Genomic DNA, 13179 nt, shown 5'->3' on the forward strand with positions numbered 1-13179 from the left:
CGTAGCCGTGCCAAGGCTCCCTCAAGGTCATGGGCAACAGGAGCAAATTCCACACAGATAAAAATGTCCCCCTACCTGTGAGGCGCTCTAGGGCATCAAATCCATGTTTTAGCGCTATCACATCAAGGAATGAGATGGTGCCGTCTTCAAACCTGTAACCATGGTGAGGGGAACAAGGTGAAGCTGTGGCCACTTCTCCATGTGCATTTTGTGGCATGTAACGAGGTTTTAATTCTAGGCTCAGCCATAATCTGTGAATACCTTCTCTCTGCTGCCTTATAAACCATTGCTCTCTCCCACAGAACAGAGGGTTTTGAATACCAACACCCATCAGACTGCCTCTGCCCCTGACCCACTCTGCAGCTTTCTCAGGATGGGCTGGCTGGCAGTGGTGACAAAAGGCCCTAAAAAATAGTCACCATCTTGAGACATTAACAAGTAGAGAGACGCTTTGCTGTCCCCAGGAAGACTTTGGACTTGACAAAACCTCAAGCGCTATGGGCTCTTAAAATGCCACCCTTGACCCCAAGAAAGCACGACTGACAGCATCAATTCAGTGTGACCAACCACGTAGCTATGGGGTTCTTAACAAGAGTCTATGATTCCAAAGTCTGTAGAACCATGGGCTTTGGTAAAAAATGATAAGTCTCTCAAAACAGCAGATGTACCCCTTCCTGATTATCACGGTGTTGATTATGTTAGCATTTTAGAATTACTCACTTAGCCAAAATACTCATCAAATCTTTATTGTCCAAGTACTTACTGTGTGTCAGGCACTGTCCTAGATGCTAAGGACGCGGCAGTGAACATAACAGGTAAAATCCCTGCCCTCACAGCACTTCCATTCTCCTGGGAGCATAGAAACAAGGAACAACAAGCGACAAACATGCAGAGAAAAGCCAAATAAGCAACAAGCCAGGTGGTGACAAGTGCAACGAAGATGCATAAGTCAGAGGGCTGGCAGCTGCTCTAGACAAGATGAATGGTCAAGGAAGGTCCTCTCCCAGGGAGATCACCTGAGCAGAACCAGGTGGAAGGGAGTAAGGGAGCGAGGGAAACGGCTCATTTTTGAAACAGTTAAATTCACGGTTTCAAGGGGAACAACGTTCCAGGGAGAGAGTGCAGCAAAAGTCCTAAGCAGCCTGCCTAGCACACCGCCCCAACAGCAAGGAGGTCTTTGGGGCCAGGAGACTGTGGACAAGGCAGGGAGTGGTAGCAGATACAGTCAGGGAACTTCCGCCCTGGATGAGAAGACGGGCTCCAGGGCGCTGACCAGAGAAGAGGGATAAGGTGTGACCTAGGCTTTGACAAGACGCCTCTGGCTGCCGGGAAGGCGGGAGACAATGGGGAGGTTTCAGCAGGCGTCGGGATAAAGGATGGTGACAAATGGCAGCCTTACACAAGCTGAAGTTTTCAATGGAAATGCTGTTTTCAATGGAAATACCATTGAAAATAAAATTTCAATGGAAATTTTAATACTCTAGAGATAAGATTCGCTCAAAATACTGCTACTGCAATATTAATTTCCTTATAAAACTAATGGTAATTATTGGACATACAGAATTAACAATGAATCAATAATGAATCAATTACTAATTGATTAATCACTAATGATTTAATGATTAATTGATTTTAATCAATTAAACATTATTAGCCAATAATGACTTTAAGTTATTAATTGATCATTAATAATTATTTATTAAATGATCATTAATAGACTCTTAGGGGGAAAGGAAGTTTTTTTGTTTCCATCAAAGGTTGTATCTCATTGGGTATCAAATAGAAAAGCCTAAGAACATGGTCCAGGTGCATGTTCAAGAAACATTTGGGGGCTGGCTGAGTGGCGTGTTGGTTAAGAGCTGGCTTGGGACGCCAGAGGCCCCGGTTCGGATCCCACATATGAGGGCCAGTGACACTGCCCTCTACAGCTAAGATGCTGAACAACAGCTCAACCTGGAGCTGGGCTGCCATGAGTTGCTAGCGACGGCGTAAGCTGCAGCCCCTGTGGCAGTGGGTTGCCATGGGCTACCATGTGTGGCCAGCAGTCAGTGTGAGCGGCCAGCAGCCGCAGTGAGCGGCCGTCCAGAAGCCGGCGGCTGATCTGCCTCACCCGGGAAGAGCGCAATGATGGTGCCAACTTGGGCCAGTGAAGCAACGTCCTCCACAGCTAGACTGAGGAACAAGACGACAGCAACTTGTCTGTTCCCTTTCCCCCAATTCCCCAGCGCTGTTCCCATCCCCCAATTCCCCAATAAAAATCTTAAAAAAAAAATTAGGCTTCCAATGGAAAATAAATACATTCAGCTTTCTGGGAATCTTGGTATGGCACCTGCTGTAAAGCAAGCCACCCAAATCGAAGGGAAGAGGTCTGGTCCAGCCCCACCCACTCACACCCTGCCCATGAGCTGCCCTGGTCCTCCTGGTGTTCAGGTGCCCTGTTGGCTCAATAAAGTTTGGACTGTCATTTCATTCTCCCTTTCATTTATATGACGTTGAGCCTGTCATTCTCTTCTCACTTGGTTATACTCATATTACATGCTATACCATCATACTTCGATTCAAACGTTTTACATTAGCGTTCCTGTTTTAGTATTCCCCCAACTACGGACAAGTCCTAATAAAAGCGGCATCAAAGAGCCTCATAATGTTATCTTGGTGCTTCGCTTATATTAGCTCTAAAGAACCACATCCTTTTAGAGACCTACGTTATAGGCAAAACAGAGGAGATACAGAGATCAAGTCACATCCCCTGATCTCACAGCTGCTGTGCCGTGGAGCCGGCATTCACTCCCAGCTTGGTCCTGCTGTAGGGTCTTCACACCTGACAGGTGACTCTACTGCCAAGGCCTTTATCTGCAGGACCTTTGAGTCTGCACCTGGGTCTGAGCGGGATCTGACCCACCTTCCCATCCAGGTCCTGGGCCTTGTCAGGTACCAGCAGGATGACTAGCTCCCTGCCCTAACCCCATGGTATCCCCTGCCATTGGACCCAATAGAACGAACCCTGGGGCAGCTACCATTTTTACCCTCTCACACATTGAACCTCACAGATCCCAGTCATTGCCATCTGGGGAATTCCTGGACATAACCCGCGTCGCCTGCCCTGCAGCCTGAGAAAGACACATATACCAACAAACCTCAGCAGGGGCCTATGCCATTTGAGGGCAAGTATGCCTGCCTTCATACATCCTTTGTAACTCACAATGACTCACAGAGGCTGCTGTTAACAGTGCCCCACAAGTCTGGTGGCCTCTAGTTTAACCCTACCAGACGTGAGGCCCTGAACCTAACTGTCCCCTATACCTGGGCTCATTGTGAATTTTCAGAATTTTTTCACATCAAACCACACAAAGTCAATTCAAACACATGGGGGCAGACATTTGCAATGGCTAACCATGAGGTTTGACCACGATTGGTTGGTTATTTTTAGTTTGTGATGCTTTTTTTTCACATACTAGGCAAAGTACCGGAAATTACCGAAAAATCGGTACAGCGGTCTGGTAGGGTTAATTGGTTCCTCTTATCAACTAGGCCCAAGCTGAGCTGATTCTAGCTGCTGAAAATCAGCTGTGCTGTAAATGTGTACGAGTATGCACACATACTTGTTCCAAATCTTTTAAATCACTGCTTTAGTTGCTGTCACCTCTTGTCAGCACCCTGGTCAAAGGCCTGGTAACACACCCTCCTTCCTCTCTTGACAGCCTTTCACCTCTTCTGCGCAAGCCCTTACTTACCTGCAGGCCTTTGTTCTCCCACAAACGAGGGCATACTTCCACCCACCTCTGCCTCCCAGAGCTGAGCCCTGCCACCAGCATCCATCCCTGCCAGCTATGGCCAACTCCTCTGACCCCAGTGGCCCAGCCTGGTCCCTTACACAATCCTACAGGTGGCACAGGCCAGATTCCAGCCTTGCTGAACTCTGCCCGAGCCACTCCCATGGCGAGGTTACCTTTCTGCCACCGACTGTCTCGGGATATAGAAGTCATCTCCTGCAAGGTACGCAGCCGCTGTGCCTCCTCCAAAGTAGCTTTTCCTCAGCAGAGGAGCCACACGGTTATGCACCAGCAGAGCGCCCAGGCCGGTCGGGAAGCCGAAGATCTTATAGAAGGAGATCGGGATGAAGTCGGCCTGGTGAACCGACAGGTCCAAAGACGAGGTGCTCACATAGGAAGCGGCATCCAATAACATGAACCACTGCCCAGGCGTGCTCACAGGGCACATCCGCCCAGACTTGACCTCTCCTATCCAGGACAGGGGGTACCTTGTTCCAGAAAAGTTACTCTGAGCTGGGTAACAGAAGAGATGCGGAAGCTGGCAGTTGGGGTCTCTGGCGGCAGCGCCCCGTTTCTCCGCCGACCACATGTCCTCTGGCCTGACAGGGATGGAGGTGACATTCATGGCTTTGGCCACCGTCCTCATGCCCACCACAGAGGTGTGGCTGTCAGTGAGGTAACAGAACAGACTCCCGCTGCTCTCCCGGCCTGGGGACACCCACGGGAAGGCCTCTGCCACCAGTTTCAGAGCAGCCGTGCTTCCGGCTGTGAAAATCACACTGTAGTCCTCTGGGGAGGCGTGGAAGTGCGCCAGAATCCTAGAAGAAGCACAGCATCGAGGCAAAAACTTGGTCTTTCTCCATTGTTCAATGTTTGGAATTAGCTGCATTTCTACTAACTATGACATCGCTTTACCTTAATAGCTAGGGAAAAACTCAGATAGGCTTAGCCACAACCGTGACGTTAGGGGAGGTATAGAGGAAGTTGTGGGAAGAGATGACAAATGGATTCAAACTGGCAAAATCACCTTACTTCTCAAGCCCCCACCCCACATGGGATAAGACAAAAATCCATAAGTACCTTCCCCTTAGTTGGAAACACCCCCTCCTTGGTCTGCTAGCCAGCTCTGTCATAACAAGTTTTACGTCATCAACTTGTTTCAGGGTGCTTTTAATATTGGCAACCCAGTATCCTTTTCAAATTAAAAACAATTTGAAATTGTATCGATTCAAGTAACTTTAGCTACCACCTGGAAATTATTTACCAATTATTACATGTGGAAAAATATAAAGAACTGTTTAACATGCAAATATTAGTAAAAAGGTGGAGAAAGATAAACAAGATGCCTAATGAAATATGAAACTGGTTCTCTTCAATCTGAAAGCAAGACTTAGGAACCTGGGTCACTCTTCGTCACTCTGGTCCCCAGGAACCCTGGCCACAGCCTAGAGTCACACACACACACCTGTGCACACCTGTGAGCTGCCTACCTGTGCTTCTGGTACACCCTGCTGGGCGCCTACTCACTCTCACCTTCCCATCCTCTGACCCTGATCTTTATCAGTGTGCATGTGTGGCCATTTAGCTGAATGTGATCTTCCTGAAACCAGTTCAGAACCTATGTGGGGTGCAGGCAGGTTGTAAGAAAGAAGTCTATACACCTGGGAGTGCCCACTCAGGCTGGCGCCCCTACTGCTCACCTGTAGCGCACCTGCTCCACAGTGTCATGGGTGAGCTTGCTGCTGATGTTCTGGCTGTGAGGATTACCTGGCAGTTGACAAAGACAAAACCATCGAGTCACTACTTACGGTCTCTCCTTTTGTGTTCCTCCCAAACCCTCTCCTTCAGTACCTCAAAAAGTTAAGCATAAAACTACCATATGACCCAGCAATTCTGCTCCTATATACTCAAGAGAAATGAAAACATGTCCACACAAAGATTCATGCACAAGAATGTTCGTAGCAGCTCTATGTGTAAAGCCAAATTCTGGGAACATAAATTTCCATTAATGGGTGAACAGATAGATAAAATGTGGCATATCCATACAAGGGAAAATTATTCGGCATTAAAAAGGAACAAACTACTGGCTATGTCATAAATGAACCTCAAAAGCATGCTAAGTGAAAGAAGGCAGACACAAGAGATCACATACTGTATGAATCCATTTATATGAAATGTTCAGCAGAGATGATTGTATAGAGATACAGAAAGTATTGTTCAATAGACTAGTGGTTGACTGGGCATGGGTGGGGGAATGGGGGTGAGGGATGGAGTGTTGGGGGGAAACAATCAACTGTAAATGGGCATCAGAGATCTTATTGCGGGGGTGAAATGTTCTAAATAATCTATAGTGATGGTTGTACCACTCGGTAACGTTACTAAAAATCACTGAATTGTACACCTCAAATATTAATAGGACAATTTTATGATATATAAAATATAACTCAAGAAAGCTGTTAAACAAACAAAAGCAAAAAAAACCCTCCCCTCACTAGTAAAACAAGATAGGATCCAGGATAGCATTTTGGAGCTGGAAGTTGGCTCAGAGGCAGCCAGGTCAATGCAAGAAGCTTTTCTACAAGTTTCCATCAGAGGGCCAGCCTGGTTCTGTTCCTTAACTCCAGGAAGCTAAGTACACAACCTCAGGAGGCTGCCTTTCCCGGAACCAGGAGACAGAGCCATGGACACCCCTTAACCTAAGTCCCCATCTGTTTCCTGTGCTCACACCCCTGCTACTGGCACTGTTCCTGCAGAAACACATCTATCTCCTCCTCCAAACACGTGACAGGAGCCATCATGACTCCCCTTAGCCACCTGTTCTCGAGGATAAAGGATCTCCCAATTTTACCCTTCCTTTGTCAATTTCCACTTTTTCTCCCCACTCCTGGTGTCCTCTGTGTCTGTGTCCCAGAGTATCATTATCTCCTTCAAAACACGACCCCCAGATGTGAACACAGACCTTTCAAAGGGCCCAGCCACTAGCTTTTTTCAGGAGCAGCATCACACATGGACGTGAAGGCAAATCTTGGGATTTTTGTTTGTTTGTTTTGGGGCTTTTGTTTTCTCAAACCACACTGTAGGGTCACGCTGGATGTCTGGCCATTGAAGCTACCAATGTTCCTTTTCCATATCAGCTCATAGCCTGTGGGACTTGATGCTTACCCAGGTTGCCTTTCCTCACCTTGGTTTTTAACCCTACATCATTAATAACCGCCTTCAGTCTCAATTCTGTCATTTCTCAGGCCAGCACCTTTCCCATGGTTATGACTCTTGCAAAGTTGAACAAAGGAGAATTGCAGGTCTCTTTACAAATCATTGTAAGGTCTCTTTACATATATCATTGATTGAAATCAAGATAAAGTCCCTCGCTGACATCTTCCCTGGAGACTGTTCCCCGGGCTTAAATATCTGCTGGCTACCCAGAGCCCTAGTGTGGCATGACAGGGCCGTCAGGAGCCGAGGCTGGTGGAGGTTAAGGGTTTGCACTCTGAAGCCAAACTGCCTAGAGACTCTGGTCCCCCACCTCCCCCAGCTCCAGCATTTCCCAATTGTGTGGCCTCAGAGGCATCTCCTGCCCTCTCTGGGACCCGGTTTGCTCACCTGTACAACCAGGGTGGTAACAGAACCTGTACCTTAGCTTGTTTGGTAACAGAAGCTGTAACTTAGCTTGTGGTGAGATGGAAAGATAATAGACATGAAGCACTTGGAACAGTGCCTGAAGTGCAACGACTGCTCGGTACAGATTATTTATAAATTATTGTTCTTTATTGCTGTTATCATTACCAGTACTACATCTACTACTATTGTTATTTCAAACTCCCTTTCCCAAGTTACCTCCTGATCATGTTATGCTGCTGATTCACGCCGTCAATGACTGCCCATTGATTCTAGACTATAGATCAAACCCTACAGAGGACCTATGTGCATCTACCTACCTCTCCATTCATATTAATATACCCACTGCTCTCCTCCCCTCCCCTCCCCTCCCTCTGTGTTCCTGGGCGGGTTCCTGAAACCACAAGCAGGGTCTTGGCTCATGCTGTCTCCTCTGCCTGAAATGTCCTTTTCCTCCTCTTTTCCAAGTGAATTCCTATTCATCCTCCAGCATTCCCCCCACTCCTGAGGAAATTTCCCTGACACTCACACTGCCAACCCACTGTCACTCTGCATATCCAGACCCCCCACACACCCCTACACACACACACACACACACACACACACACACACACACACACACCAAAGGCCTTTTGTTCACAGCCCTTCACACAGCTGGTAGTTTACATATATTTGGAGATCACTTGATTAAGATCTTAAGCACAGCAGAGTCCATGAAGGCAGGGACTGTGTTTACTTTGTTCCCATTATAGCACGACACCCCAACTCCAGAGTGGCTCAACAAATACTTATGGAGTAAATAAATGAATGTTCCTCCTATTGTCCTATTCTCTGTATTGTGCCAGTCCCACAGGGTCATCACACCACCAAATACTTCACTTTTGTACCTCGGTGCCCTTCTTGACACTGGTGCCCTGTGTCCCTCAGCCAGTTCTCCCATCCCAGCAACACGTGTTAGAAGGAATGACCCTGGGTGTTTGCCTGACGCCATCTCCACGGGGCTTATTCAGTTATGGGTGCACCATTTGGTCCCAGTCTATTAACCCAACATTAATGAAGCAGAAAAATATCAGCTGAGCGTAGTTGGCCAATGCTCAATGCAAAAATCAGTCATGGCGTGTTTTTCTTTACCGTAAACGTTTTCCGTGAGATCCTGAGTGAAGCTCGCGAGCTGACTCTGGGGGAACAGTGTGGCTCCTGCATGGTCAAGGTAGACAGTTCCTGAAAGAAAACACAAAATAAAGCTGTGACTATTTTTCAGAGGTTTTCCGCTCATTTTACCTAGATCTGGTTTGTGTAAGCGTGAGCCGTGCCCATTTGATGCGTTTAGACATAACATCAGGCCACTCATATCTGCCAGCCTCTTGATATTATATGTGCTTCTTAATTCACGTGTAGGCGAGAGCAATGGAAGAACTGCACTTTCAATATTTAATGACCTTTACAGCCCTGAGAGCGTCTTCCTGATTAACCAGCTTCTCTTCTGAACCTGGAAGAGCATCCCACAAAGAGAAGCCCAACAGACATCTGTGATTAATGATGGTAAAGCTAGTTCATATTATGACTCACACCCTATTCCGGAGTGTTCCCAGGCAGCGTCCCTGGTGGGTGAGCCCCGATTCTGCTTTCCCGTCGTGAATTCTACATCCTTCAATCCTAGAACAGCTTTGAGAGCTTCCGAGAATATGAGGAATATAAATGATCTTTCCAGCTTCTCTCATAAACAGAGAAAGGCAAATGTAGACGCAAGTAAGATATCGAGGGTGACCTATCAGATGGCCAAAATCAAAAGGTTGGATAACTGACTGTGTGGGTGAAGGTGTGGGCAAACAGGCCTGCTGGTACATGGCTGGGAGGAGGGCAAATTGGTACAATTTCTTTATGCACAGCAGTTTGGCAATATTGGTAACACTAAAATGCAAACTCTCTTTGACCTAGCAATTATCCTAGGAATTGATCTCTTTTTTTAGTTATGTCTTTTCTGTTTCTTTTCTTTTTTTAAGGAATTGATCTCATAAATACCCTGCTTTTGTGAAATGGCATGTCTATGAGGATATTCAGTGCAGCATTATCTGCAATAGCAAAGGCTGGAAATGACCTAAATGTCCATCAACATGTATTCAAAATAGAGAATTACTGTGCAGTTATCTAGTACTTTATAAGTACTGACATAGAACAAACTCTGAGATACATTTTCAAGAACATACAATATAAATAGATTCATTAATCTTTTCATTCTCAATATTTTTTGGTTTTTGCAGGATGGATTTTTTGGGGTTTTTTGAGATATAATTCACATACCATAAAATTCACCCTTTTAAAGTGTACATGATTTTAATGATTTTAATGAGTTTAATGATTTTAATATATTCATAAAGTTGTGCAACCATCACCACTAATTTTAGAACATTTTCATTCATCGCCACGTGAGATCCCATACCTATTACCAATCACTCCCAATCCACCCAGCCCCAGCTCTGACAACCACTAATCTATGTTCTGTTTCCATATTTCATATAAATGAAATAATAAAAGATGTGGCCTTTTGTGTCTGGCCTCTGTCACTTAGCATAATATTTTCCAGGTACATGTATATTGTAGCATGTATCAGAACTTCATTCCTTTTTTACAACTGAATAGTATTCCATTGTATGGAGAGACTACGTTTTCTTCATCCATCTGCTGATAAACATTTGGGTTGCTTCCACTTTTTGTCTATTATAAATAATGCTGCTTTGAATATTTGTGTACTATTTTTTTCCCCATTCAGTGGGTTGTCCTTTCACTTCCTTGATGGTACCAACTGAAGCATTAACGTTTTTAATTTTAATGAAGTCCAATTTGTCTACTTTTGTTCATTGTATTTTTGGTGTCATACGAAACCATTGCCTGCCTGCAAACAGGGCACTGCAAGCATCTCAGAGCGTGTGGTGCACTACCTCCCCGCCCTACAGCCTGCACCACCTCGGTGCCCACCGCCCCCGCCCACCTCCACCCTGGGCCTGAGGGTGGGCACCGTCTGGATGCTTCGAACCGGCCCCAATCTGCTCTCGGATGAGTTTGGTGCTTTGGAAAGTGTGAAAGCTGCTAGTAGACTCTACTCTCCTCTATCAGGAGAAGTAACTGAAATTAATGAAGCTCTTGCAGAAAATCCAGGACTTGTCAACAAATGTTATTATGAAGATGGTTGGCTGCTCAAGATGACGCTGAGTAACCCTTCAGAACCAGACGAACTAATGAGTGAAGAAGCATATGAGAAATACATAAAATCTAGAGGAGTGAAAATGGAACCCCCCCCCAAATAAAGTAGTATGAAACAACTTAATCTAGCATAGTGATCTTAAATTAGTGGTGGAAAGATTTAAAACAGCAACTTTTAGTAATACTAATGGAAAAAATAACTACAACAATGCTACTGGAAGAAAATACTCCTTAACTTTCTAATGATTACAGATAAACACAATATGCATCTTCTTCACAACACCCTATGATTTTTTTAGGCTAGGCTACAGTCATAATATTCAGAATTCCTGAAATTATTTGTGGTAAAATCTAGTTATAAAAATTATGTAATTCAGGGCCAACCAAGTGGCTCAGTCGGTTAAGAGCTTGCTCAAGAGTGCGAGCTCTGAGCGATAGGGTTGCCAGTTCAATTCCTGGCCCTAGCTGAGCTGCCACTGAGCTGCCAACAGGTGGCAGGATGGCTCAGCTAAAAAAAAAAAAAAAGAAATTATGTAATTCAATGATAACATTATTACCCTAAGGCCTATATAATATTGTAACTTGCTTGCATCCATTCTCTGGATTTGGGTCAAAATACTTAATGATCTTTCCATTGAAAATAACTGGCAGTGGAGAAAAGTTCCTGTTAATTGTTAGTGTCAGATGATGAACAATACTGTCTTAATTTTGCAGTACACTGTGTTCGCTGGTGCTATTTTTAAAAAGTGAAGCAACAGCCTTGCAGGAGAAAAAAATTTAATAATAAAACATTCAACTTCAAATAAAAAAGGAAACCACTGCCTAATCCAAGATCCTGGTGATTTATGTTTATGCTTCCTCTTAAGAGTTTTATACTTTTAGCTCCTATATTTAGGTCTTTGATCCATTTAGACTTAATTTTTTAATACAATGTGAGGTAGGGATCCAACTTCATCCTTTTACATGTGGATATCGAGTTCTCCCAAGAGCATTTGTTGACGAGACTATTCTTTCCCCTGTTAAATAGTCTTGGCATCCTGTTGAAAATCAATTGACCAAAGATGTATGGATTTATTTCTGGACTTACAATTCTACTCCATTGGTCTGTGTGTCTATCCTTATGTTAATACCACACTGTCTTGATTACTGCTAGTTTGCATAAGTTTTACTTACTTTACTTTTATAGGAAGTACGAGTCCTTCAACTTTGTTCTTTTTTAAGATTGCCTTGGCTATTCTGGGTCCCTTGCATTCCTGTATGAATTTTAGGATCAATTTGTTCATTTCTGCAAAAAAAAGTACCTGGGATTTTGATAGGACTTGCATTGAATCTGTAGGCCAATTTGGGAAGCACTGCTATCTTAACAATATTACATCTTCCAATCTGTGAATACAGTATGTCTTTTCACTTATTTAGGGCTTTTTAAATTTATTTCAGTGATGTTTTATAGTTTCCTATGTATAAGTCTTGTACTTCTTTTGATAAATTTATTCCTATGTATTTTATTCTTTTTGATGCTTTCCTTTATTCCATTTTCATAATGTTCATTGCTAGTATATAGAAATTGAATTGATGTTTATATATTGGTCTTCTATCCTATAACCTTGCTGAACTGGCTTTTTAGTCTAGTTGTTCTGTGTGTGGATTCGTTAGGATTTTCTATACACAGCTTATGTTATCAGCAAGTAGAGATGTTTTACTCTTCCTTTCCAATCTGGGTACCATTTATTTCATTTTCTTGCCTGGCTAGACTTCTAGTGCAATGTTGAACAGCAGTGGTGAGAACAGACATCCTTCTCTTGTTCCTGATCTTAGTCTTTCAGTCTTTTACCATTAAGTATGATGTTAGCTGTGGGGTTTTTTATAGATGCCCTTTATCAGGCTCATTAAATTTCCTTTTATTCCTAGTTTATTGCATGTTTTTACCTTGTAAATATATGACCTAGTCCAAAAAATAGTATTAAAATAATGTCCTCTTTTACTGAAGATTCAGAAATGCCAAGGTACATAACAAAAGAAAGGCTTCTGTCCACCAGCCATCGAGAAGATGCTTGTGTGAAACCCTAGAACACATGTAGAACCTGAGGGGCTGGTGGAGGCACCACGCACTTTGCCCACAGTCTTCTGCAGGGCCAGGAAGCCATTTGGGAGAAGGTCGCTTTGGCCTTTGGTCCAGTAGTTAATTTTACAAAACAAGGCAGCCATGTTAGATCTGATCTTTGAGGACTCAGCCAGCATAGTGTTAACAGTACAGAATCCAAGTCAACAAACCTAAATTGAATCTTGCTCCACTACTAGCCATTCTGGGTCCCTATTCCTTCATCTGCAAATGGATAAGAGTTAAACAATTTGGTATAACAGTGCCCAGTCCAGTGCCTGGCAGCACAGTAAACACTCCACAAGGTTCAGCTGTTATTAGCAGTAGGCAAATGGCGCCCAAACCAGTGGGCATTAGATCTTCAAGAAAGGAAATTCCAGGATCTCTTCAGGGTCATGTTCCTTCTGTTCCCAGTTCAACTCAGTGTGAGTGGCCATTCATAAGCACCCTTGAGGTTTCAAAACCCACTGGAGCCATATATTCAATATGCTC

At 44.3% G+C, this 13179-nt stretch overlaps 1 protein-coding gene across 2 annotated transcripts in view; it reads right to left on the reverse strand.

Moving 5' to 3' along the window:
* Nucleotides 1-13179, reverse strand: part of MOCOS (molybdenum cofactor sulfurase) — a 48734-nt gene that overhangs the window by 33022 nt on the left and 2533 nt on the right. For both annotated transcript variants that reach the window (XM_019637901.1, XM_019637902.1), the window contains exons 2-5: nt 8520-8609; nt 5474-5540; nt 3950-4591; nt 76-152 (exon numbers count right to left, since the gene is read on the reverse strand). In XM_019637901.1, coding sequence (XP_019493446.1) covers nt 76-152; nt 3950-4591; nt 5474-5540; nt 8520-8609 — 876 coding nt within the window. The remainder of the gene's footprint in view (nt 1-75; nt 153-3949; nt 4592-5473; nt 5541-8519; nt 8610-13179) is intronic.

Source organism: Hipposideros armiger, unplaced genomic scaffold (genome assembly GCF_001890085.2).
Source record: "Hipposideros armiger isolate ML-2016 unplaced genomic scaffold, ASM189008v1 scaffold_36, whole genome shotgun sequence".
NCBI lineage: Eukaryota > Metazoa > Chordata > Mammalia > Chiroptera > Hipposideridae > Hipposideros > Hipposideros armiger.